This window comes from Atractosteus spatula, chromosome 1 (assembly GCF_055471065.1).
Source record: "Atractosteus spatula isolate fAtrSpa1 chromosome 1, fAtrSpa1.hap1, whole genome shotgun sequence".
NCBI lineage: Eukaryota > Metazoa > Chordata > Actinopteri > Semionotiformes > Lepisosteidae > Atractosteus > Atractosteus spatula.
Window position 1 is genome coordinate 64,663,036 of NC_142706.1, and position 26,821 is coordinate 64,689,856.

At 55.7% G+C, this 26,821-nt stretch overlaps 1 protein-coding gene across 4 annotated transcripts in view; it reads right to left on the minus strand.

Annotated features, from left to right (window-relative positions):
• The window catches only part of fmnl3 (formin-like 3), a 57,154-nt gene extending 32,290 nt beyond the window's left edge, over positions 1-24,864 (minus strand). For all 4 annotated transcript variants that reach the window (XM_088916700.1, XM_088916692.1, XM_088916684.1 and 1 more), the window contains exons 1-4: positions 24,243-24,864; positions 2,474-2,557; positions 2,141-2,221; positions 1,310-1,386 (exon numbers count right to left, since the gene is read on the minus strand). In XM_088916700.1, the coding sequence (XP_088772826.1) occupies positions 1,310-1,386; positions 2,141-2,221; positions 2,474-2,557; positions 24,243-24,356 (356 nt within the window). In that variant the 5' untranslated portion in view covers positions 24,357-24,864. The remainder of the gene's footprint in view (positions 1-1,309; positions 1,387-2,140; positions 2,222-2,473; positions 2,558-24,242) is intronic.
• Positions 24,865-26,821: the final 1,957 nt, after the last annotated feature.

Below are 26,821 nucleotides of genomic sequence, written 5' to 3' on the forward strand. Positions count from 1 at the left end.
ACCCCTGCTTTGTCCTGCTCCCTGGTTACAGAAAAGGGGGGACTCGGAGAGAGAGATCAGTCGGGTCGAACCCCGGACAAGCCTGAGGGGCACACAGCTCAGCCACGGCCGGCCTGGCGTTCGCCGTGCCCCAGAAGAAGGGCGCTATCTCTCTTGCGTGCGTGTGTGTGTGTGTGTGTGGTTGGGCCAGTAGATGTGGGGTTAGCGAGCCAGAGAAGAGCTCTGAGGCTGCTGACCCCTGGCTCCATTGTCTGCTGCTCCTGATGCCCAGCCAGGCCCTCTGCCCGCGCGAGCGGCTGGTGGGCGGCCGCACAATAGCACTGCTCTGGTGAAAGGGCAAAGCCTGGCACCGGGGGCCCATCGCAGGGACCCAGAATGGGCGTTCTCTTTCCCCCCTGGCCAGTCCGAGAGACAGGGGAAGAGGGAGTGAAATGCACAATAGCATTTCCCAGATTCATTTCCCTCCCCCACGTCACGCAGTCGGGCAACAGGCCGGTGCTCTGGCCCCTCGCTGTCCACACCCCTGGGCGTGGCCTTCTGCCTGAGCCAGAAGCTCGGACACACACTCACACACACAGGAAAGCTGGCTTCTCCAGGAGTCGGTGCCAATTTCAGACCCGCCCAGAGACTTTCCTGCTCCCTTCCCAAGTCCAGCACAATGGAGTAAGTGTCTGACAAACTATTCCAATCTCGCAGCTGAGCAGCGCGGAGGGCAGAGAAACTCGCAAACAACACCCAGCTCACTTTTGTGTTTTGCTCATCACGATCTTGTCACAAAGGAGGGTGCAGCTGTCTGGCACAGTTGGTTATCTACACTGTTCATGATAAATATCTGGTATATTGGTTATCCATCAATTTTCATAAACTTCCAGTCCAACACAGTGGTGCAGTGCAGTGAGCAGGAGACTAACCCAGCAGATGGCAGGTAAGATACCCCTCAGGCAGGACGCCAGTCCATCACAGAGCACCCACACACCTGCACTCATAACAAGGAATGATCTAAACACCTTGACCAACCTGGACATCCTCTGCTTTGTGAGGAAACCAGAGCAGACAGAAAGCTCACACTGCCCATGGGGATAACATGCAAGCGTCAGACAGATGCTAACTGTAATACTACTGTGCCGCTAGTGGTATCATAAGAACGTAAAAACACAAGCAAAAAATATAAGCATAATGACACGAGCGACAAATGCCAAAACTCGCTGTTTAATCATTCACTTGGGAATTGGGAAGGACAGTTTCCTCAGCACGGTACCGACCGGCTGGCTGCTGACTGGGCGAGAGGAACAGGAAGCAGCATGCTCACCCGATGTGATTGGTCCTCAGAGAGATCTCCAGCTCCCTCAGCACCTTGGTGGACTCCTGCACTCGCCGGCGGAATTTCTTGAATGGGGAGAAAGAGAGGGAGACGCCACTTTTACTTCAACAGTGCTTCCGTTGTCTCCAGAGAACAGGAGTCCTAGCTCGTGCCGAAAGGCCCGAGCGCGCTGGCAGGCGCGGGGACACCGGGTCACTGAGAGCCGAGACACCCTGACCCTGGTGGCACTCAGCCACGGGGATATCCCTGTCCCAGCCAGCCAGTGACACAACCGGGGCTCGAACCCGCGCTCAGGTGAGCGGCTTCACTGGGTGAGCCACTCGCAAGGCCCCAGAAATTCATTTATCAGGAGCCTGCAACCATCAAAACAAGCAACATCTTCAGGAGTCTTGGAAAACAGAGCAGGGAGAGAGAGAGGCCAGAATCACAAAAGGTCCCCATCCTACTGGGAGAGGGAGGAGGGAACTCAGTTGAACCGGCAGCCCAGTATGTGATCTCCTGTCACAGCCTGAGGAACAGTGAGTCTGTCTCCCAGTAATGCTCCATATGTTTGTGTGTGAATGTATTATGAAATGTCTTTGTTGTAAATGTCTGTAGATTGTATTTTTTATTTTTTAAAATTTTGTTTCATGTTCATTTTATTTTTATGTGCTTTGGCAACACTGATTGTACTCATCGGCCATGCCAATAAAGCACCTTGACTTGAATTGAGAGGGGAGAGGAGAGAGAGAGAGAGAGGGGAATGGAGAGTGATCTGATGGAGAGAGAGGAGACACCTGGCATTAAACCCACTCGGTCATCGGCCACTCCTTTTCCTACCTTCCGCGTCACTCCTGGATCCAAGAACCCCCGGAGCTTCTGGATGTAGGTGTGGGGGGGATTCTTCACCTGGAACCTCTCCTGTAATGCAGGGAGAAACGCAGTGACATGAGGGAACCGGAGCCTCCCTGGAACAGGAGGCCGGCCAGTGCTGCTCCTGGGGACCCCAGGCCTGCTGGACACTGTTCCTGAGCTCGGCAATCCCACCGAGCCCCAGCGCTTTTCACACGGCGCTCAACAGACCCGGGTCAAGGCGGCAGGACGGCTTCCCGCTGTCCTTCCCATTTTGAGCACAGAGCCGAATTACAGCTGCCGAGCGCAGCCCTGCCCTACCTGGTCACAGATCAGGTCCCACTTCTTCTCGTTGTCGTACTGCCGCAGGAGCCGAGCTTTGTCGGGGGGCAAGTTCATGGAGTTCTGAAACGGCAGAGAGGGGCAGCAGTGAGGAACCGACAGCCGTGGGCGAACCCCGCTGAAATCACTGCAGCGCTTTCATGTGCGTCCGCAAGCCATCAAAGCCACCTGCCCCTGCCCCAGGCCCAGACCGCCCCGCGGGCCGCTCCCACGGCGCCCAGGACTGCAGGCAAGGGTGCAGCCTGACCAGGGCAGGGCGCTCCTGCTCTGCAGTCTCCCATGTGGGATGCTCTTGTGTGTAGATGTCTACCAGGGCTGTGAGGGCCCACAGTCTTCCTGGAAGGGTCAACAAAAAACTCTCGCTCCCAGATCCCGGGGGGGGGGGCACTTTGGCAGCTGAAAAGGTGGGAGCTGAAAACGTTACAGTTCTGCGCTTTTGTTGAGAAGAAATGACACCATTATTAATGATGAAGCATGAGGAAAAGGGCCCCCTAGGCAGACTCCCTGCATGTATACATGGAAACGGAGAGGCCACCTGTCAGTGAGGTGCCTGCAGACTAAACCGAGCAGACTATGACTTGTGAGGCACCTCCCACGGCTCTTTCAGGTGACAAGTGCACAGCCAGCCTTGCACACAGACCTGCAGGCTGTCCCCTACAGCAGGCCTGTCTACCAGTGCAGATCAGCCACAGGTTTCTAAAGGCGGGAGTCTTCCAGCCTCCCAGGCTCCACGTTTCACAGCGAGGTGGCTGACGATTCCAGGGATGTCTGCCAAGCCGCCGTGAGTACGCTGGAGCTCCTGACTGGAATAGTGGGTGGTCCCCGTGACCCCTAACCCACGGATCAGAATCTCTCTCCCTCACTCCAGCTTGGGCGGCAGCCGATGACCTCACTTCCTGTGCTGGCTGATGGCTTCCTGGCCTGAGCTGCATGAGATCATTCCATCTCTGCGGCTTCAGATTTTTTTTTTTAGCTCACCAGCTCTTCCGTTTCATAACATCTGCATGTTTTGACGGCTTTGACCGTATCGCTAGTATACACGCGAGGGTATCTAAGGAACTTTTTTTTTTTCCTCCGACGGAGGGTTAGGTCCAGGTTTTCTGACTAGCTTCTCTATTATAAAAAAGATTTGGCTTTCTGGATGGGCAGGGGATGCCCTTATTTGTTAAACTTCTGGTTTTACCCAAACTTTCCTCTCTCTTTCTGCTACCCAGGGAAAGAAGGAGCTTAATGACACAAAACGATCTAAACTGATTTTAGTGCAAACATGGCATTTGGTTTTCCTCGTGGCTGTGTGCCCCTAGTGACCGCAGTGGAAACAGACGTCCTGGAGCTGGTCGCAGGACAGCCAGCCACCACGCCCAGCGAGGAAAGTGCCAGAAAACATCAGCCGGAATCCCAGAATCCCCGAGGCGAGAGGAGTAGGGAGGAGAGGAAACTCTGAGCACCTGCTCGTGCTGGCGGAGCGGAGTGTTTCGCACAACAGCTTCCTGTTTGTTAGCAGCAGGCATGCAACTTCTGTCCCCAAGCAAGAGTATTTGCCCTTTGTCCTTAGAAAAATCTTCCAGCTGCCAATGAGTTTCCTTTGATCAAGCATGTCTTGAGCTAACTAGCAGAGATGAGAGTCAACAGTTCCTCAGGGCTTAGGAAGGTCTGGTGCTGCTACTGTTGTCCCCGCGGGGCTACACCTGGGTGTGTGGGTGATGGACATTCTGACGCTGCCCAGAGGGATCGTTTCTCTTCCCAGAGAGGAGCAACCGGATTCATTCTGGAGCTTCAGGGAATGTCTTACCCTGACAGGCTGACAGGGTGAAGCCCTTCAGGTCATGAACAGATAAGACCACGAGGGGACCCGATAGTGAAAATGCTCAAAATTCTCAGTCAATCCAACGGATTTCTTCCAAATGTCCAGTGAAACACGCACCAGAGGACGCAAGAGGAAACTACAGAGAGGTGCGCTTATAACCAAGAACAGGAGGCACTTCTTTACACAAAGGGTTGTGGGAGTCTGGAACAAGCTACCCTCTCATGTTGAAGCTGATGCACTGGTTTCTTTCAAGAAACTGCTAGAGGAGACCCTGGATCAATCAGTGACTAACCACCGAACGGACAATGGATGTGCTGAAAGGCTCCTCTTGATTGTCACTGTTCTCAGGAAAGAGATTACACGAGGTCACATCGCCTGTCTGAGGACTGTAGCTCACATTTCAAAAGGTTAGGATGCATGGCTACAGAGCATGAGGTCACCCTGCTCCAGAACAGATAACTGTGTGAAAATACATCTCTGCGAAGTTTTGATTCTGGAAAAGAGACACAGACCACAGATTTACAGGAAGCCAGGCGTTTATTTTAGCAACCGAAAGCAAAACTGATAACTGCAGGAATGGTGAAATAAAGGTGATTTCTCTCACAGTTGCTGGGAATCCCCCAGGAATCCCCTCAGTGTCGCAGGACCCCACTTGACTTGCAGCACCCAGTGGACATGAGGCGCAGGAGCTTTCACAATGAGGCAGGTGAAACCACAGGCATTGCTGAACATACAGTGGCTCCAGTCCCCAGAGGAACAGACATCCCCGAGCCACAGACGAGTGACGAACAAAGGGGGTGCCTGTGCCTCAAAGGCACCAAGAGAGGCGCTACAGACTCCGGGGTGTGGACTAGCAAACAGCAAGAACTCCCAGGTATATTTCCAGCGTTTCGAAATGGAGGTTGAAGGGGCCAGGGTGAAGATTTAACCCCCTGGGTTATCATCGCGCTGTAGCTTTGGAAACATTTCTGACCTCACCTACAGAGCAGATTCTTTAGGCCTCCTTTCGAGAAAACCACTCCAGCAACTTTATTTCATAACAGTAATTCACACAACCACAGCTCAAAGGAGACCTTCCTGGCTGTCGTCTTCAGTGTGATCAGTCGGAGAACTGTGATGGTGGTTTTAGGTGACTGGGACTGGGATAGTGTGTATTATCCAATCCGCACCTGAAGACAGAAGCAGTGCTGGGATGGTGTTTTATCTCTGGGAAGAACTGGGCACCGGGGAGAGGTGGCGGTGACCCAGCAGGGCCAGGCCCGGTGACGGCTTTGCTTCCACTTGGCAAAGAACAGGTTCCCACAGAGCGCAGGAAGAGGAAGCAAAACTGCAGAGCACAGATGATTCATGCTTGGGGGTCATCCGAGAGGGGGGGGTCACTGGTTCAGCCTGGGTGCAGGTCAACCACTTCCTCCGGGAGCGGTAGCCGTAACCTCGCGCCGGCGTCGCCTTGTCCAGGGAGGGAGGGAATGAGGGAGATGTGACAGAGGAGAAGGAGTGGATCACAGGCAGGGCCCTGAATGGGGAATTCCAGCAGGAGAGGGTGCAGAGATCAGACTCGCCCCCTGTGGTCATGTGGAAAGTCCCACAGTGCCTCTCAGGGGACACGTCACACTGGTCAGGCAATAAAGAAGACAGAACACTGGAGGCACGATCGAGACCTGACCAGCTCTTCGGGATATCTCCGCAGGGCCACCGCCCACACTCTCACAGCATGGAGTGCTAGAGGAGGTCCCGCCTCTAGCAGCTTTGAGTGACAGCTGATGGACCAATCGCCTGGCCAGCCTGAGGACACGCCCCCTGCGCCAAGCACGCGCTCATGTCCCTATAGCCAGGGCAGGAGGTTTAAACCAATCAGCACACGTGCAGAGAAGCAAGTTGATGCAGCGGCTGTAGCAGCTCACAGGGATGAACAATAATCGAGGGGTGTGGAGATCGAGCGTCCTGGTCCTCATGCGTCCGAGTGCTTCCTTCGGGGGGGGGGGGGGTCAGCTGCTCTGTGACTGGAGCAGGCCAGGAGCTCCAATTGTGGAAGGTTAGAGGTTCCTGGTTCAAACCCCAGCTATGCCTCCGACTCGCTGAGCGTTTTCCCTGCGCCCCCTCGTGCTACGACCTTCAGTGGCGACATTAAACCGAGGCCCAACCAGCAGCGTGCTCGTGGCAGTGCCTATGGACTCTCCTCGCCTGCTCAAGCCACTTGAGGATGACAACATCTGCGAGCCGGGCCGCTTCGGTGCTGAACAGTGCCATAGCACGTGCGTGGCCAGGCACAGGATTCCGGCTTTCAGCGCTCTCTGCCCGGGAGAAAAACCAAGCGCATGAAAAGAAACAAAGCAAAACATTTCTTTCAAGCAGGAAAGAGACCCAGATTTCTCTTTGTGAGTTTCGGCCAAACTACAATGGGAACTGTCAAATCAGGTCCCGGCTTTCAAAAACCGCAACGGCTGCCAAGCCAGACCTACAAGAAACAGCCCTGGAAGCGCCGAGCGTTCCAGATGGCCAGAATTAAAGAAGGAATGCGTCCTGTTTACAATGGTTACAAATTGCCTATAAATTCTCCCTTGCTGGGGCTGCAGTGGGACCTCCTTCCTGCATCCGAATCCAAGCTCTGTGACTGGGGGAGACGCTGAAGGCGGCGATCTCTCACCCTGTCCATCTCACTCTGGCCGAGCTGCTAAAACGGATCAAAGTCCTTCGTTGACTCTCAAGCACAAGAAGCCGTGGAAAATGTCTGATCGTCATCTCCCATCTCATGTCTGTGTTCAAAATCTCGACGCAAATATTCACAATCCTGAAAGGTTAAGGGTCCAGGCCGCCCCGAAGACCAATGGCAGAACAGTGACCCGAGGACACACACAGGATATTAGGGGCGTTACTTCACGCAGCGGGTGGTGGGAGTCTGGAACACTTTGCAAGAGCCGGGTCGCGGGTCCTGGGAGACTTTGAGAAAAGGCAGGATGAGATTCGCGGGTCAAGAAGCTCCCAGCAGCCAAATCAACCCCACGGTTGAAGGGCCTGCTTCTCCCTTGTGGCCCTCCGCTCAGTCCGAACCACAGGCCAGGTGCAGCACAGCTGTCTCCCTCACACAACCCCCCCCCGCCCTCCCCCCAAAGGGCACATCAGCTGCCCGGCCTGAATCCAGGTACCCCAGGGCACCAGGGCTGGCGTCAGTGGCTGCCAGCACAGGGGTGGTGTGGTGGTGGTGTTTCTGACTGACCGCACTCTCTGCCCCCTACCCGGAGCTCCGCAGGGTAGGTCAGTGTTGCAGAGTTTCCAATCCACTCCAGATCTTTCGCACAACCACACCTTTGACCCCTACACCGAGCAACAGTAACTAAGAAGCTGATCATCTCAAAACTCTGCAAGGGAGAAGACCGCAGTGGAGTCCTGTAGTCCCTTGACCCTCCCCAGCTAGCTTACCGCCTCACTCGGGAAGAATCGCCCCAGTCAGGCAGTTTAGTTTCGCAAGGCATGCAGTTTCAGATTGTCTCAAAGAGCTAGCACGCGTCTGCAGTAGAAGAGGAAGGGAAAGTGCACGCCAATGCCGAGCAAGCACTCCCCAGCGGCTCCCCCTGCTGGGAGCGCAGATACAGCCCTGTATCCCAGAAGTCACCAGTCCCCGTCTGGGCTGCGTCACCAGCTGCAGGGGGGGGGGGGGGGGAGAGGGACAGTCGAGTCCCGGCTGGACACCGAACACATCGCACAGAGAGTCCCCGAGGGAGGCTACGCAAACAGAACGGAACAGAGGCCCCGATTCGGAAAAACCAGCAAAGCGCGCCTGTCCTGACCACAAGGAAGAGGCCTCTGTGGGCCGCAGCGCACGACCACTGAGGTAATGGAGCCCCGAGAGAGCAGGAGAGCAACTTCAAAGCTCCACGTAAGAGGAAAATGAAAAGCAATTAACGCACCACCACAAGGCTGCGGGACTAAGCGTTTTTCAAGGCAGCACGTCGGTGGACGGACGGACAAAGGGTAGGATTGAAATAGAGCACCCGGGCAGACTGCCAGCTGGAATGAGGAGCGCCCCCCACCCCCCCATGTCTGAAACTCCTCCGTCGGCAGCACAGGCTCAGCAGGACAGGCTGAAGAACCGGCTCTCCTTCAGACTGATGGACAGGAAACGGTACTGTTCAAGCCCGCTTTTCCAGGTGCACGCTGACACAGCTGGGTTAGACCTCACCAGCTCACCCTGCAACGCCCTGGCGATGCCCACGGCATGCATTTACAAAGGGAAGAGTTAGGGGCAAGCGAAGCGAAGTTAAAAGCAAGATTCTCAAGATGCTCTGATGTCTCGTGCAGATGGGACCGGGGTCTGGGGTCTGAGGATTCGGGAGCTGACCTGAATGACTCTCTGTCCGGCCAGTCATGAACCTCCCTCTCCCCGGACAGAGGCCCTACTCTACCCAAGCCTGCGGGCAGCTGCTTTACAGCTGTAGGGCCAGAGCCTGTATGCTTGGAATGTCCCACAAGCGGGTCGCTTCAGTAATGATTTGTCAAAACAGGGGGTCCCTTTAGGGATCATCTCAATGCCACACTTGGATCACTCAACTACTAGAAACGAAACAACGGCCGAAGGACCTCCTTGACAATCCAAGGCGCTGGCAGACATGCCTGCAGTCCGCATGAGCGCAGGCGGCTGTGGAGATCTGGGAAGAGGGGATCCCCGCTCAGCCCCCAGCCAGGCCTCCCAGGACGCCCCCCTGTGCCGGAAGGGAGCCGAAACCTTGAAAGAGAGCAGGGTGGACTAGGAACTGCAGGAAAACGCAGGTCGGGACCTGAAGAAAGACCGCAACGAGAGTGTAACACTGTCCTTTCCTCTCGCGCCGGCATCCTGCCGCTGCGACACGCGAGTTCAGGGCCACGACGGTGCTCAGCTGCCAGCTCCTGCTGCGGATCTGTGGGATTTCAATCGCTAGCGCGGCCGCAAGGACACGGGAGGAGGGAAGGGAGTTCTCCGTCAGGAAGTGGCTGCTCAGCGGACGGTGGGGGGGGGTGGGTCGCGCCCAGACTCCCATCGCTCGTCTGTGTGTGTGTGCGTGCGTGCGTGCACGCGCACGCGCACACGCACACGCACACGCACACGCACACGCACACGCACACAGGGGTCAGCAAGAGGAGGCACAGGCAGGTCAAAGCAGGAGGGCTGGCAGGGCTGAACCCGTGTCCCGACAGAAGCCCAGGTCCTATCTGAGCCAGATCACCCATTAACAGCAGCCTGGGCTTTCATGCAGGGAGCTGACAGCGACTTCAGGGGTAGCTACTGGAGTGGGCGTGCTCACATGGTTTCAGGTTTTTATCTGCTGCCTGAACAAATGCCAAAGTTCCTATTGAAAATCCTCAAAGGCACAGACAAAACCGCTCAGTGGACGTCTTCCAAACGACCAGCAAAAGCAGAAAACACAAGTGTGAAATATGTGGAAGTGATTTTAATACGCAGAACAGGAGGCGCTTCTTTACACAAAGGGTGGTGGGAGTGTGCAACGAGCTGTCCCAGCCTTGTTGTTAAAGTCAACATCCTTGCTACTTTCAAGAAACAGCTGGACGTGATCCTGGGATCAATTAACTACTAAAGTAACTAGCTATATGGGCCAAACGGCTCCTGTCATTTGTCACATTACTGATGTTTGTAAATGTGCTCATTTTAATTGTCCCCAACCTGCTGCCTCTTCTGTCCACAACCCCCCCCCTGCTCCGTCAGACTGGAGCTCAGCATTACACACAGGGAGTCAGACAGGAAATCATTGCGTCAGGGCAAACCACAAAATAGCCTATTCTTCCAAAAGCCGCTAGCTCTGTACGACGCAGGATTTATTTTTAAATACAGCCCACCTCCACGGAGTGAGGAATGACAGGGCATCTGGGCTCTTCTCTGATGAGGTATAATCAGCCTCCCTGATTAAACCGAGCTGATTTTTTAAATACTGCCTTGATGTCCCTGTCAGCACCCCAGTGTTGAATATAACGCCAGCCTTTCCAGAACCTCGTATCCCAGAGCGCAACCTCACACATCCCGGCCTGGCATTTTCCAGGCCCAATTCATCGCCAGGTGCAACACCACAGTGCTCTCACTTCCTCGTGGAAGTGTGGAGTGGGAGGCGGCAGGCGTTCAGCTCACACTCAAACCACGGCCAATGATCCCTCCAGTATGTCTTTGGACTGTGGGAGGAAATCAGAGCAGCCAGAGGAAACCCACCTGAACACAGGGAGAACATGCAAACTCCACACAGACAGCACCCAGGTCTGGAATGGAGCCCAGGGCCCCAGCTCTGCAGGGCAGCAACGCTCACCACTGTGCTGCCTTGTAAACTAACAATTTCAGATAATCCCTTAAGTTGAAAGAGTTTTAGTGGGCAGATGGCTACGACTCTCGAAGGGTTTTTTCTGGAGCTTCAGAGTTTTCTCCGATTCGCTCCGGGAATTGGTGGCACTCCCCTGCACTCCCACCCAGATCAATGCTTGGTATCTCAACAGTAACCACAGAGGACACTGCTGGACCACTACATCCTACCACCACCATTCAGAGGGTAGAGCACAAAAGAGAAACGCTATCCTTGTTCTCCAGCTCCGGGCTTTAGCACCCTCTGGGCTACTGGGCAACCAAGGCTCAGGCCAGTCTGGCCAAGCGGGTCACCAGTACTGGGAGGAGCAGTCCCTCTCCAGGCCGGAGGATCTCGGGATTCCGAACACAGGGAAGTCTGCACTGCAGCAGGGTCTGCCATGCTGTGCATTTTCCGGTACTCATCTACAGCAGAAAAGAGAAAACGGCACCAATCCCGACCGGCTGAGCCCCCACCCCCCCCAGGCCACACCCTCCACGTCTCCCTCCCCTATCACTGCCGCTGCGGGCAGGGCAAGGCAGGGCAAGGCGGGGCTCCGGCTGCAGCAGGAGTGATAAGACCGACGCTCGGAAACACACACCGCTAGTTCTCCAGGCTGGGGATCTGGCCTGATGCTTCAGTTCTGTTCCTCCTGAAAGGTGTTAAAAAAAAAATCGGAGGCAGAAAGAAGCTTCCTAGTTTTTTGAGGGGCATGGGGAGCAGAGAGACTGGGAGGGAGCTGCCCAGCGACTGTTCTGGGGTGACAGACCGGCCACGTGGCTGAGGAGGCCCCTAGACACACAGTCGGGCCTGCAGGCTCTCGCAGACAGGTCAAAGGAGCAGCATCTCTACTCCAGAATACAGGAGGCAACAAGGGGGCTGTTCCAAGTACTGTAAACTGAGCCGGAGGTCTGTAGCCACTTGCCAAACAAGGATCCCAGCTCCAAGAGGACATGACTAGGATGTGCATTTAGGACTTAGAGGAATCACTTTACTGTTGTGTTCTTTACTGCTCTATCATGTCAAATGTCAAAAATATTATAATAAGGATGAACTTTGTATTTATTGTTAATTTTTTTCTTGCACTGGCAACAAAAGGATGAGAAGAAAGCTGAAAGAACAGTCCTTGCTTATTTGTTTTACTTTGCTAGACGCATTTGTTTTGGGTAACTGGGGCGACTAGGCCTCAGACGAAGAGCTGTGTTGGAGGGACGTTTCAATTGCTGAACGTGATTGCGCCCCACCTCTGGTCTTCACAAGTTCTGGGTCAGCTGTGGCTGAGAGTGATGGGGGAAAAAAACAAAACCTGTCGGGCGAATGCTTATAAAAGTGAGGAACGTCTGAGGAAGGATGACGTGACTTTGTTTTCTGGAGCAGGGAATGGCCTAGCAGTGGCAAACTCCATGTGTTTTGAGAGTTTGTATTGCGACACTGTTCAGGAAGCAGCTCTGCTCAATAAAGAGCTCCGACAAACCAAATGGATCAAATGGCTGCGGCCTGTCCTTTTCCTCCGTCTGTATTGGCTGGTGCTGCTCCGTGCAGCCATCTGCACCCACAGGGGCGGTCAGAGTTCAGAGGTCAGAGGTCAGAGGTCAGGGGCCTCCGACAGGCCTCCTCTTGCACAGCAGTTTGATCCGTTTCAGGGATTATCAGCTGTGTAAGGAGGCCAGCGCCAGCTCCTGGATACTGCAAGCCTGTTTACTTCTTTTGCATTGCTCTGCCCAGGAGGAAAAGCACGGCTGAGCTTCTGTGTGCTTGTGCTTCTGTTTCTCCAGTGCGTAAAAAAACAAAAACCTACAGTATTCACCCACTGCCCCAGTGTGTCCCGCTCTGAAAAGGTTTGGCTTAAACCTCCTAACGTGATCCGTGCTGCCAAGTTCCTGAACCCAGACTAGGCAGCAGGTCCCCAACAGCCGCTTCAGCGCCCCAGGAGCTGATCCTGACTCTGGAGACGGGTGGGGTCCCCAGCCAGGTTGGCTCACGCCTCTCTCTGCCACCTCCCCCTGGAAGCTTGAACGAGAGGCAGCCAAGACTCCAGCCGAGACCAGCTGCGTCTCTTTTCTCCTGAACACAACACAGGAGAACGGCCCGCCCTCCGCCTCGTGTGGCGATACCGGTCGGACCGAGAGCCGAGAGCTCCCTGGCCCCGGCCCCGCGCCGCACGTCTCGGGTTCCTGCTGGAGAGCTGCAGGCGCCCCCGAGTCACAGCCACTGTGAGAAAAGACGGCCTCCCTTTCTCCGGGCGGACACCTGATCCGGGGGGCCGGCCGGTAATCCGAACCCCGCAATCGCAACAAAGGGGAGAGCAGCACAAAGGAGGCTGTGTGCTCCTGGCCGGAGCTGTGCCGAGTCGGCTCATGGCAGGCATCCCAGCAGCGGAGCCGGGCCGGACTGCTGTCCCAGAGTGCCCTTGTGTCTGACCGAGACCGTTTCCTGTAAACTTCCACGTCTAATAATAACCTCTCTCTCCGCCTGCGGCCGCAGCGCACCAGTGGAGAGCAGCTCTCCTTCACGCCCGCAACGACGGTAACTGCAAACTCCGGGTCAGGCAGACGAAAAGAAGACGAGAAGAAGAGCCCGCAGGCCTTCAGTCTCTCCGACACAAACGTGTTTTCCTCGATCCCGGGGAGCAGGCAGGTCTGAAACGGCATCAGGCCGTCTCGTACTTTTCTCACTCACAGCGAGCAGGAATCCAGGCTTGGCTGAGGTGCCCGGAGAAGAGAATGACGGATTTCTGCTCATGCGGACAGCGAGCTGGAGACGCCCAGCCAGTCTGGCAGTGCCTGACCAATGCCGGAGAACGGCACGGTCCCGATTCAGTCCCGCAATCCCAATCCCAATCCCTGCAGCCTAGTGGGGGGGACTTCGGCCTGCCCAGTTTGAGGAGCTGACCAGCCACGCTGTCCCCAGAGGCTGTGGAATGACAAGGGAATAACCGCAGGAGTGAGAGGGTGTGGCGCTTCCTGCCCTTCAATAGCTTCCCTTAAAACAACACTGGTTCCCAGTCCTGATCCCGCTGCCCCACTGGTTTTCATGCCAGCCCACCCGCACGAGATCACTGAAGGCCTAGTGATCCAAGAAGTGGCTTCACTGGAATATTTGCATCCAGTCACAAGTTTGAGATTTTATTTCACTGTTACATAGTCCAACAGTGAAAGCTCCAACATGGTGAAGAGCAGGGAACGTACAACTCAGGTTAATCTTCTTAGGCCAGTCAAGGGTTTGATTGTGCATCTGGGGGCTCGGCTGGAACAAAACCCAGGAGGCGTGCGAGCCGCCAGCACCAGGATTGGGAACCCCTGGCTGGCTGTGGAAATGCAGAAATGAAAAAAAAATCAATCGAAACTCTTGTGACACTGAACCGCAAGAGGCCTTCGAGTCATGTGGGATCAGGCCACGCGGAGAATTCTGAGCAGAAATCAGAACTGACGACCGCAGCAGCCTGCCAGCGAGAGCTGCTCCTGCTTCAGCAGACCAGAGATAGACAGACGGCTCAGGAAGCGCAGGGCTTTCGTTTCCTCCTCTGGGCCGGAAAACCAGCTCGTCCTCGAGATCTATTTTCAGCCAGCCTGGCTACAGCACACAGGCTCCTTTTTGCAGCTCAGCTGTGCCGGTGCCATGCCGGAGCTAAACTGTGCAGCTACAGCCATTCAGCTTAATTCCTCACACCCAACAAACCATAATGGCATGTGGAGTTGGGCACTGCCCGTCGTCCAGCAATTCTTCCCATTCAATTTGCAGTGCTCTGGAACAGGCAAGCTGTGATCAGCAGAACAGGGGACGTGTTCAACTGAGTCACTGGGAGATCAGATACTAATGACCCTACAGCCTTTGCAGACCAGCTTTTCCTTCATGCAACAAATGATAACTCACTTTACCTAAAGCATCAGCGATATGCACTTAATCAGACCAACAAGCCTCTCTTCCTCTGCGCTGCGGAGCTCCCCTTTCACAGAGCCAGTCACGCGAGGAGCGCGCTCTTCCGAATCATGCGGGCCGACACGGGCAGCCGTTTCCTCTCTTTGAGAGCCTCAGCCGAGCGCTGATCGCAGCAGCCGCCAGCGAGCGGCTGTCTGTGAAGCCCGCTTGCCCCACGCCTGCACAGCTCCATTCCAGTGTGTGGCCCGTTCTGTTTCCGTCAGCAATATCTTTCATTAACAAACTCACAAACAGCGCACAAGAACGCCCCAGACACAGCCCACGCTGCTGATCTAGCCTGCTCGCGATGGGGTGTACGAGATCTGAGGGTCTCATCCAGGCGCCTCCTGATTTTGGCCAGGGTGTTCGTGTGTGTGTGTCGGGGGGGGACTAGACTAGACTAGACTTCTGTCTACTGCGACTCTGTAAGGTGTGACTGTACATGTCACGTGTGCATATGCACCTTCTTCTTCTTTACTGGCATTGCTGGAATACCTGAGCCAAGGGGAAGACGGGGGCACTGCAACGTCTCGTTCAGGTGCACATAAATCATCCTCCCCCCCCCCACCTGCACAGCCCCTACCCCGCCCACCCGCCTGCATGCTGCCTGCAGAGCTGTCCCATCCACCAGCGCCAGACCACAATCACCTTTCAAGAGAGGCCGAGCACCCGCAGGTCACAAAATCTCTTGTGCACAGCAGTTAGGGGTTACTGCAGATCAGGCATCAAGACCAGTAACAGAACTCGACTCTGAGTCTGTGAGAGCCCAGTGAAAAAGAGAGAGTTCATTATCTGAGACCTGACCTCACCCTGTTTCCTTGAAGAATCAGGTAGCCAGAAAAACACAGGACACTGTCAGAAGCTCGTTTCCCCAGGACTTGAGAACATACTTTATCACAGAGCTCTGTACGCACACCATGAGTGTGTGTGCTGGAGATCTGCCCAAGAACTGTGTGTTTATCGCTGGAACTGGACTTGCTTCTATCCTGGGGCACCTGGGTAAGAAAAGCACAGTGCAGAGGAGGCTGGCCTTGGAGTCTAGGCCCCTTTAAAACAACACTCCGACAGAGCCCTATTGTACCGAGGAGGAAACTGCACTGCCACCCAGCCTAGGCTACAACTACCGCCTGCATGCACAGGCCTGACACCCCCTCCAGTCCCCTCCCTACCTCTCCTGTACCCCCAACACACCCCCTCCTGTACCCCTCTCTCCCTCTCCTGTACCCCCAACACCCCCCCTCCAGTCTCCTCTCTCTCCCTCTCCTGTACCCCCCTCTCCCTCTCTTGTATCCCCAAAACCCCCCCTCAAGTCCCCTCTCCCTCCCTCTCCTGTACCCCCAACACCCCCCCTCCAGTCCCCTCACTCTCCTGTACCCCCAACACCACCCAACACACCCCCCCACCACCTCCTCTCCCTCCCTCTCCTGTACCCCAACACCCCCCCCACCACCTCCTCTCCCTCCCTCTCCTGTACCCTCAACACCAACCAACACACACCCCCACCTCCTCTCCCTCTCTCTCCTGTACCCCCCAAATGTTCTGATACCCCTCTGGTGAGGGGAGCACCTATAGTTATATTTTCTTACAGCTGACAAAGGGGGTGACCTGTTAAAAACCTCAGAGCAGCGGGGCGATTCCTGCATGGGGCTAGAGAGAGAAACCACACAGCTGGCCGGCCTGCAGGGACACCCCTCCGCTCATAGCAAGTGCCCTCGAAACTGTCCCAGCCCCTTCCCTCACGAGGACACAGAGTCCCAGAATCGGTCAGGCCACACCCCCATTTTTATAGAACAGCACACAGGCTGCAGGTTTCTATATATACTGAAACCTTTAAAAGTCAGAGTAGGAGGTCAGAGCTCCACCTTAGAAATAAATCACAGGCAAACTCCCTTTGGGAGAAAGGCTGCCGTGCGTTACTGAAGGACAGCGGCCTCCGCAGAGTCTCACTAACACTGGTGTACAGAAGGTACCCTGAACATTCCCCCTGCGTCAGCTGAGGAACGGAAAGGGAACGTTTTCTGATCATTTCTCTTTCTTACTCCCACTCGGCTTCAAGGCACCTCTCATGCCTTGTCACAGGAGAGCCGGCAGGACCCCCAGCTCCTGTCCTGCTCCTGGGCGTCAAGCCCTGCTGGTGCAGCTGCAGTCAAACACGCAGAGCCTCGACAGAAATGACTCACACTGCTGTGCGACGGGAACCTGATCCGTTTCCCAGGGAAAGTGAGCTGCTCTGGTCATTTTCTCGCTTTCTTGTTAAAATAAAACCTCCTCCGAGCTCCAAGTTTTCCCTAATTGTTTTTTTTTTAATAATTTAAATTCTCAAAGTTCTGTCTAGGTGCACAGGGTTGCCGCCTTGAAAGCATGACAGGAATCTTCCGAGAGGGAACGTGCCTGAGGGCTGCCGAGTGGCTCCACTAGTAAGAGCAGCAGTGCGGTGAGGACCCGCTGCCCCTGGGGTCCTGCAGTTGGACCAGTAAGAGCGGCAGTGCGGTGAGGACCCGCTGCCCCTGGGGTCCTGCAGTTGGACCAGTAAGAGCGGCAGTGCGGTGAGGACCCGCTGCCCCTGGGGTCCTGCAGTTGGACCAGTAAGAGCGGCAGTGCGGTGAGGACCCGCTGCCCCTGGGGTCCTGCAGTTGGACCAGTAAGAGCGGCAGTGCGGTGAGGACCCGCTGCCCCTGGGGCCCTGCAGTTGGACCAGTAAGAGCGGCAGTGCGGTGAGGACCCGCTGCCCCTGGGGCCCTGCAGTTGGACCAGTAAGAGCGGCAGTGCGGTGAGGACCCGCTGCCCCTGGGGTCCTGCAGTTGGACCAGTAAGAGCGGCAGTGCGGTGAGGACCCGCTGCTCCTGGGGCCCTGCAGTTGGACCAGTAAGAGCGGCAGTGCGGTGAGGACCCGCTGCCCCTGGGGTCCTGCAGTTGGACCAGTAAGAGCGGCAGTGCGGTGAGGACCCGCTGCCCCTGGGGCCCTGCAGTTGGACCAGTAAGAGCGGCAGTGCGGTGAGGACCCGCTGCCCCTGGGGTCCTGCAGTTGGACCAGTAAGAGCGGCAGTGCAGTGAGGACCCGTTGCCCCTGGGGCCCTGCAGTTGGACCAGTAAGAGCGGCAGTGCGGTGAGGACCCGCTGCCCCTGGGGCCCTGCCTGCTGTCAGCTGAGCTCAGGCTCCACGGCAGTGCCTCTCGGTGACGGACCAGGGTGCCTGCGAGCTCGTAACTCTGGTGGCAAGAGCTACACTTCCTTGCTGGGCTGGCACACAGGGGGTTAATCCGACCCCAGGGTGTCACCCCCCTCCTCCGAAGCCTGCTAAAGCGATCAGGCCGGGGCTCTAACGAGGCGCACAGGGCCACAGCCATTACATCATTACACCACGAGCGCCGGCTGCCTTCCGAGACACGGGGGCACTCGCGCAGCGGGGAAACGCGAGGGGGATGTGTGTGTGTGGGGGGGGGGGCGCTGTATATTTTCTTACTGTCAGAGGATGCTGACGTTGCTGGGAGGAGGACTTCAGACTGCAGCTCCGCCTGCCCATCGCCCTGCTAGCAGCCCTTCGGTCTTACAGGGGCCAGACCCAGCTCTTCCCGGGGCAGCTGATGAAACTGGTCCAGCCTGGTCCTCGCACGCTCACTCACACAGCCGCTGCGTCCTCCCCAACACGTCCCGCTCGTGCGGGAGGACATGCCACAGCTTCCCAGCACCAACTTAACCGTTTCAGTGTCGGCCGAGTGCCAGACAGCGCATTCTTCACATTCCTGAAGTCGTTCCACGCTCCTGAGGTCATCGAACGATCATACAAGAAAAATCTCTCGAATCCTGGTCCCCTTTTCCTGGTTTTCATTCCAGCTGAACTCGATATAAACGAAGGCTCAGTCAAAATTAGAAAACCTAACTGGATTTCAGCAATACCTGCTTCAGAGCTTGGCTTGACTAATCAGCACAGTCCAGAACTGGCTGCCATCGGGCAGAACCAGCAAGGAGAAATGAACGTCACGGCACCAGGGGCACACAGACACCTGTGGAGCAGCCCTGGACAGGAGGAAAACTGCAGCCTGCGCCGGACAGCGCACAAGGAACTGCCCCACGAGGCAGACTCCCGGACAGGAGACGCAGACGGCTGGAGCGCCACAGCCCAGACCGGCCCGGCCCAGATGTGCGGCTGCCTGGACGCGCACGTGGTTCTGGGGGGGGGGGGGGGACGAGGCCATGCAGAGCAAGGAGGCGAGGGGACCCTCTCTGGGGAGCCCTTGCTCTCAGTGCGACACCATTAACACGCCCAGCTGGATGACGGAAAGGCTGAATTCCTGGCAGGGACAGGACACACCTGCGCCAGCCAGCGTGAGGAAGGTGCAATGCTCCAGGTCTGCATTCACAACATACTGATCATTCAGCTCGTGCTCGCCTGGAGCTGCGGACGGGGGACAGGTGAGCAAGAGGAGCCGCTGGGTTATTCTAACACACAGCTGGGTTTGCCATTAGGAATCTGGGGGCAGGCTACAAGCTGAGCTCGCTCATCGGCCGGGACAGCCGCCAGGGGCTTGAGCCGGTGGGCCCCTGGTGGACTCCGAGCTGAAGTTCAGTGCCGACCTTGATCAACCCCTGTGCACAGCAACACACTAGACACCACTGCAACATGACAAACTGGAGACTGAATACTGAAACCACGATGAATTTAGCGCCAACATTCCTGCAAAGACCCAAACTGGTGTTTAGCTCAAGTGTGTTGAGCAGGCAACAGCACAACGGGGACTTCAGAAAGCCCCCTTCACTGCAGGAGCACCAGACCAGACCAGAACAGGACAGAGTTGAGCAGCAAAGAGCAGCACAGGGCAGAGAAGAGCACGGCAGCTCAAAACAGAGCAGCACAGGGCAGAGAAGAGCACGGCAGCTCAAAACAGAGCAGCACAGGGCAGAGAAGAGCACGGCAGCTCAAAACAGAGCAGCACAGGGCAGACAAGAGCACGGCAGCTCAAAACAGAGCAGCACAGGGCAGACAAGAGCCCGGCAGCTCAAAACAGAGCAGCACAGGGCAGACAAGAGCACGTCAGCTCAAAACAGAGCAGCACAGGGCAGGCAAGAGCCCGGCAGCTCAAAACAGAGCAGCACAGGGCAGGCAAGAGCCCGGCAGCTCAAAACAGAGCAGCACAGGGCAGGCAAGAGCCCGGCAGCTCAAAACAGAGCAGCACAGGGCAGAGAAGAGCCCGGCAGCTCAAAACAGAGCAGCACAGGGCAGAGAAGAGCCCGGCAGCTCAAAACAGAGCAGCACAGGGCAGAGAAGAGCCCGGCAGCTCAAAACAGAGCAGCACAGGGCAGAGAAGAGCCCGGCAGCTCAAAACAGAGCAGCACAGGGCAGAGAAGAGCCCGGCAGCTCAAAACAGAGCAGCACAGGGCAGAGAAGAGCCCGGCAGCTCAAAACAGAGCAGCACAGGGCAGAGAAGAGCCCGGCAGCTCAAAACAGAGCAGCACAGGGCAGAGAAGAGCCCGGCAGCTCAAAACAGAGCAGCACAGGGCAGAGGAGAGCCCGGCAGCTCAAAACAGAGCAGCACAGGGCAGAGGAGAGCCCGGCAGCTCAAAACAGAGCAGCACAGGGCAGAGGAGAGCACGGCAGCGCAAAACAGAGCAGCACAGGGCAGACAAGAGCCCGGCAGCTCAAAACAGAGCAGCACAGGGCAGAGGAGAGCCCGGCAGCTCAAAACAGAGCAGCACAGGGCAGAGAAGAGCAGAGGAAAGAAGAGCATCGTAGCACAGAGAAGAGCAGCTCAGGGCAGAGCAGAGCATAGCAGTGGCACATTACGTAGCAGTGTCCACTTGGCTGGTGCAGACAGAGTCGTGTCCTCCATGCGCAGTGTGAACCAGAACACGACAACACGACTTCACTCCTTACACAGACCCAGGGTGTGTTTCTGTGCTGAGAGCTGTTTTTCCCTCTTTCAGAGAAGAGGTAAAAGAAACAAATCAAGAGAGAAAAAAATAATCTCCCCCTGCAACTGAACAGCTTTGAAGCTTTATCTTCCTTTTCCATTTTGACTTTTTTAAAGGCAGACAAGATCTTCGCATGCGACCCATGTACAGATATGGAAGTTCCATTTCAGAGGAGACTGCCTGCAAGAGCAGATAATGAGCCATTAATTCAGGGCATTGTGGGCGACAGAGTCAGGACTACCCCAGCAGGACTGAGACACCATCGCCGTGACCCCACCAGTGCCGACGCGCGCTGCTTGTAAACAGGAATGCTCTGCCAGCCACACACCGCACCAGGACACCCAGACATACACACAATTACTAATCTACTAATAATATCCGGCCACTGCATTGTTCCAAAGCGACTTACACTCGCACCCATGTATACAGCTGGGTATTTTACTGGAACAATTCAGGTGAAGCACTTTGCTCACAAGTATCTGACCTTGGATTCGAACCCATGACCTTCCGGTAACGAGTACTGAACGCTGCTGCTCACTCAACACAGAGCAGGCTGAGCACCCCCTGCTGGTGGAGGGACTGTCCATGGACACCGCAGGAACCACACTGGCTGCTTCTTCTCAATCTGTCCAGCACATGGGCGACAGGGCTCCAGGTGGGCTGGAGAGAACCCCCCCCCCCCCCAACACATGATGTGGCTGGTTTTCAGATGAACACGCACACAGTTATGTTCATTTGGAAGGATGGAAGACAATTAGGCCAGCTGGCCTGTCTGACAGGTGGGAGCGAACAGATCCAAGGATTCTGCCCAGCAGTGTTTTGAAAGAAAACGAGGATCTTGGCTTTAATAGCGTGGTGGGGTAGCTCGCTCCATACACCCACAACCCTTTGCGTAAACCAATGCCGCATATCGGCCTGAGTGAAGGCAGCAGGAGTTGACAAGCCCATCGCTGAGATGGAGACTCGTGTTTGTCTCGAAAGCAGAACTCTTAATAGTTTCTTAGGTCTCCATAAATCACTAGCCGTTTCAAACATGTGCAGGATGGTTAAATTTGTACAATGAAGTCTTAGACGAACATCAACGCATCAGACAAACCACAGAGGCAAGAAGACCCTTCAAAGCCCGCTGACAGCTCTTGAAAGGGGACCACTGACTGCTACAGATCAAATTTAACCCACAGGTCTTTGGGAGGGGAGAAACTGCAGCACCTGGTGAGACCCCATGCAGGACAGAACATGCATGCTCCACACAGACGGCCCCCCCCGTCTGAAATAAAACCCAGGGGTCTGGAACCGTGAGGCAGTAGTGCGAACCAGCACATGGCCGCTCTGCCTAGATCGAGCTCCTTCCGTGCTCTTCTGCTGGCCTTGTCTGCCATGTAAGGGACCCACCACACCTGCTGGACTGACCGAGGAGCTGTGGAGCCCGCTGTCCAGAGCGGGGGGCTCATTCCCCACCTGGGCAGAGCGGACAGGGACCCCAGCAGCACCTACCAACACGAGCGTCAAAGGAAAGTCTAGAGACAAGAGCACAAAGCACAGAGCCGATGAGACACACAGCCGCGGGCGGGACAAGAGCCGAGCCAACAGCGGGACAGAAAAACCGCGCCGATGCCAGGAAGGCCCAGAGAGGGCTCCTGTGTAATTCAGAGAGGGTAATGAGAGACCAGGCCTGTCCCCTCCTATACTTAAGCCCACAGGGCAGGCACAGCCTCTCCGCAGTGCAGTACAGAGAGAGAGAGGAGGGGAAACCGAGGAGACGGCTCTTTGCTGTGCTCCACGTAGGCAGGGCGAAAGCGAACAGGGGGGCGTCCGTCCCCGAGAGCTGCTTCTCTGCCGCCATGAACCTGGGGGTCAACATCGACGCCCCGGGTCCCAGTTTCAGGGCGACTGAGTTCCAGCGAATCCAGCGGGACTGTGATAAAAGCCACAATCTCTGCGCCGCCCCCTCAGGCCGGTGGTCAGAGGACTGACTGGACGGGTGGCCACAGCAATGCCCTGATTATTCCATCAAGCCCCCACCAGGGTGTGGCGCCACCCTGCACTTCCTGGATGGGCTCTGGGCTCCCATGAGCCTGGCCAGGAGTCAACAGCTCTGAGGGGTTCAGCCTCGCGGCCTCCATTTAAGAGACAGAAGCCTCACTTCGCCTGTGTTTGGCTCTGCTCCGCCAGAGACACAGGGAGCATTCTTCCAACGCTTCAGTCAGTCTCCGATGTCTGTGCCTCATCGGCCCCCGGCTCCCTCCTCCCAGGCTACTACAGTTACCCCAGAAACACGAAACCGTGATAAATAACCACAACAACAACACCACCGCGTGGGCAGGGGGTTTCGTGCTGCCCTGCCCTCCTCCCCCTCCTGCCAGACCAACGCCATCCTCCGAGAGAGCTGCTCTGTGCCGAAAAGAGAATCCAACGGTTCCCGCGCCAGTCCCCCCGACCTGGCGACCCGCCGCGCCTGCCCGGCCCACACCGGGGAAACGGACAGGGGACATGCGAACATAAACAAGGAGACGCCCAGATCTGGGAATCACGCACGTCCGTGGGAGCGACAGAGTACATACTCTGGTGTCGCTCCTGTGCGCCTAACTTAACACGGCAAGCAATAACGCCTTAAAGGCTGATATCATCACAGCTGATGTGGGCGTCCACGGGGGCGATACTTAAACACTACCACAACCGAGATCGCCCAACTTCCCCGCTCAAGACTTCCAGGCTGCTCATTTCACGAGTCCTCCGCGCACACGCCAGCGGCAGGGAGGTCGCCCCCGCTCGCTGCGCCGTGTAGCGGGGTGTGGAAACGTGTAGGAGAGGGCGCGGGGTGGGAAATTCGCACGGGGCTTCCAAAACGCAACGCCACCCGTGCTTCGGGACTTTTTCTGCACCGAGCTGCTTCCCCGAAGCTTCTTTCGCCCTCCGAGGCGGCTGCGTGGCAACGGCGCCGCACATCCGCTCCTGCCCGGGAGACACCCGCGCCTGCTGGCGGAGCGTCTGCGGCTCTCCTGCCCCCTCGGCTCGCCGCTGGGAGAGCCACCGAGCCACCGGGGCGGGAGCCCGGGCTGAGACCCCCCGCTCCCAGAGCCCCGGCCGCCTGGCTTTCAGAAACAAGAGACCCGCGGGGGAGCGGTGGGAGGGGCCAGGTCGCGTAATTTTACAATATCAGCAACTCCACAGCGCAGAGAGCAAGTCAAGTCGAGCGAACACACACACAAAAAAAAAGTCCACCGCGATTTCTTTATCCACAGAAGTTGCGCCTCTGTCATTCCGAGGGCTGTAAAAACTCGGACAGCTCTCCCTCTCTCTCCCCCCCCCCAGCTCCCACGACCTCGACGGACACAGAAGGGACCCAAATTCGGCAGTTTGTTACCCGAGTCGGGCTCCAATCGCCCCAGAAAGCGGGGGGGAGACGCACGCTGCGCGTTTGAATAACAGTAATTAAGAGATGCGATTTCTTTTTTTTTCTCATTTCAACTTTTGAGAGGCATACCAGCGCACACTGACCCAAAACACCGTTTTATCCGAGTGTCAAACAACTACAACAACGACGACGACACTAACAGGTGGGAAATAACGTTAAAAACGTGCGAACGGCTCCCACTCGCCTCACAGCAATTCCCCCGGGACCGGTTTTTTTCTCCCCCCCCCCAGACAAAGGCGAGAAGTCCATCAGATCCCCCCACTCGCAGACCCACCGTGAAGTTAATTATACCCGCCCGCCGCAATTCTTCACAAAAACATCAATTAAGCTCGCAGGAAAGAAAGAAAACACGCACACACACACGCACACAAGCCGACTCACCAGCACCAGCGCGAACCTCTCCTCCAGCTCGCAGGCGTCGGGCATGGGCACCTTGTGAGGCACGAAATGCGCTTTCACCTCCGGCTGCCCGTCCACACTCTCCACGTTCCCCATGTCTGCGCTCCGGGCAAGACCGCCGCAGCCCCCGACGCACACCGACAGATCTCCCTTCGAGAGCCGAGCCCTCTCCTTCGCTCAGACTCCACCAAAAAGGGTATTTCCGCTGGTTTCAGGCAGGTCGTTTCCCCCCAAACAATTCGGAAATCTCCCCAAATCCATCCGTCCGTCCGCTCCCCCTGCCTACGGTCTCTCCTCCGAAACTGCTCTTCACATCTCCGGCTGGCTCGCAACGCCAAAGTCAAAACGTCCAGTAAAAAAAAAATAAAATCCGCTTTACTTCAGCTTTTCAGCGTTTCTGTATAAAACTCGATAGACGCCTTTTAGGAGTAAAAAAAAAAGTTTGTTGTTTAAAAGTTGTAAGAAAAAGGTAGGAAAAAAAACTTTGAAAAGTTCAAATATCTACACAGACGTAACTCCAGCCTTCAAACCTCGCGTGTCCTGTGGGGTTCGCCCAGTCTACCAGAGTCTGGATGCACGTCCCTGGTTTGATGAAATCATTTTATCCGACCGCATATCTGCTATTCTGACTTGGCTGCTCTGACTTTCCATTCATTATTGTGGCGAGGCTTGTGGGGCTCGAGCTCGGAGGACTGCGCTCCATGCAATCAGATCCCCCGCGCCCGCCCCCCGTCAGGCCCCGCGGCCAACACGGTTGGCCGGACCAGCCGTCCATCACGGTATGCTAAAGAGCTGGTCTTGCCTTTGATGTTGGCCGCCCTGTTTACAAAGAACCCGGATTTCTTCAGCGAGCTGCCGAGAAGGGCACTCTGCTGCCACCTGGTGGAAGGCTCCATCTAGTGCAAAAGGCTGCGTCGGGGATAAATAGAAATCTTTCAAAGGGGTCAGTGGGGTATTACTCCAAATCCACTGGTTATCACGAGTCCTGGCCTTGTTTACCTAAATTAACATGAGGTGGTGCAGGAAACCCCTGACTTTCTTTCTTTCTTAGGAGTTCTTACATCTGGAAAACGTCATAAAACGCAGGGTGCTGTTCTGCGAATTAAAAAACAACAACATATTGGCTGTCCTCTGAAGGATCTAACCCAGGGTCGGCCCAACAGGATCCCCTGCCTCCATGAGTTCCCATGAGGCTCTAAAGATGCTGTATCCTGCAGCCGGCCTCCACAGCACACTGCCTGGGGCTCAGCTCCCCAGGATACAGCACAGGGAGGAGGGCGAGAGAGCTGGAGGAGAGGGTGCTAGCGAACCTCAGAGGAAGAATGGAGACATAGTCAGGTGAGGTTCCTCCCTAGAAATGTCGTGCTGGAAACGTCTGTGGGCCCTGCACAGGGCCTGAGGAGGAAACAGCACCGCCTGCGGAGAACCGGACAACCGCCGTTTCAGAGCCGGGACAGGTTTTTGGAGACTAAAGCAGGTGGAAAAACCCGGGAGGCTTGGAGGGACTTTGTTCCGTGAATCCAGCCTTAACGACCACTTGCTAAATTGGATAATGGACAATAACCTTTTATGAGCTATTTTGTATACTTGTATAAATTGTATGCTAAAATTTTATTCTTTGTAAGAATTGTATACATCGATAAAAATAAAGCTTATTTTCTTTTTAAAAAATCAGCCCCAACAAGATGTTTGAATAGCTTGTTCCATACTCCCACCACCCTTTGGGTAAAGAAATTCTTCCTGTTGTTGGTTTTAAGTTCACTACCATGTACAGTAGTGTCCACTTGTGACCTCCAGTTTGTGTTTCTTTGTTGATTGTGAAGAAGTTGGCTGGGTGGACTCTGTCAGTGTCCTTGAGGATAGTGAACACAAGAGCTCTTCCTAAGAATGCTTGTATGGTTCAGAAGGAACCAGCAGGGGGTGCTCACCCTGTGGTCTATGTGGTTCCTAATGCCCCAGTATAGTGATTGGGACACTATACTGTAAAAAGACACCATCCTTCAGATGAGGCATAAAACTGAGAGTCCTGACTCTCTGTGTCATTAAAAATCCCACGGTGTTTCTCAAAAAGAGTAGGGGTGTAACCCCGGCGTCCTGGCCAAACGTCCCCCTGGCCTTCACCAATCATGGCCTCCTAATAATCCCCATCTCTGAACTGGCTTCATCACTCTGTTCTCCTCCTCACTAATAGCTAGTGTGTGGTGAGAGTACTGGTGCACTCTGGCTGCTGTCACGTTGTGTCCAGAAAAGCCCGGTATAAGTGTAGGGATTATTCCTCCTATGGGCAGAGCAGTGGCTCTGTGGCTCTGGATCTGCACCTGTGGCTGGAAGGTTGCCGGTTCAAATCCTGCAGCCAGCAGGGGAATCCCACTCCGTTGGGCCCCTGAGCAAGGCCCTTAACCCCAACTGCTCCAGGGGTGCTGAACAATGGCTGACCCTGCGCTCTGACCCCAGGCTCTCTCCGTGTCTGTGTGTCTCATGGAGAGCAAGCTGGGGTATGTGAAAAGACAAATTCCTAATGCAAGAAATTGTATAGGGTTAATAAAGTGATGTTATGTTAT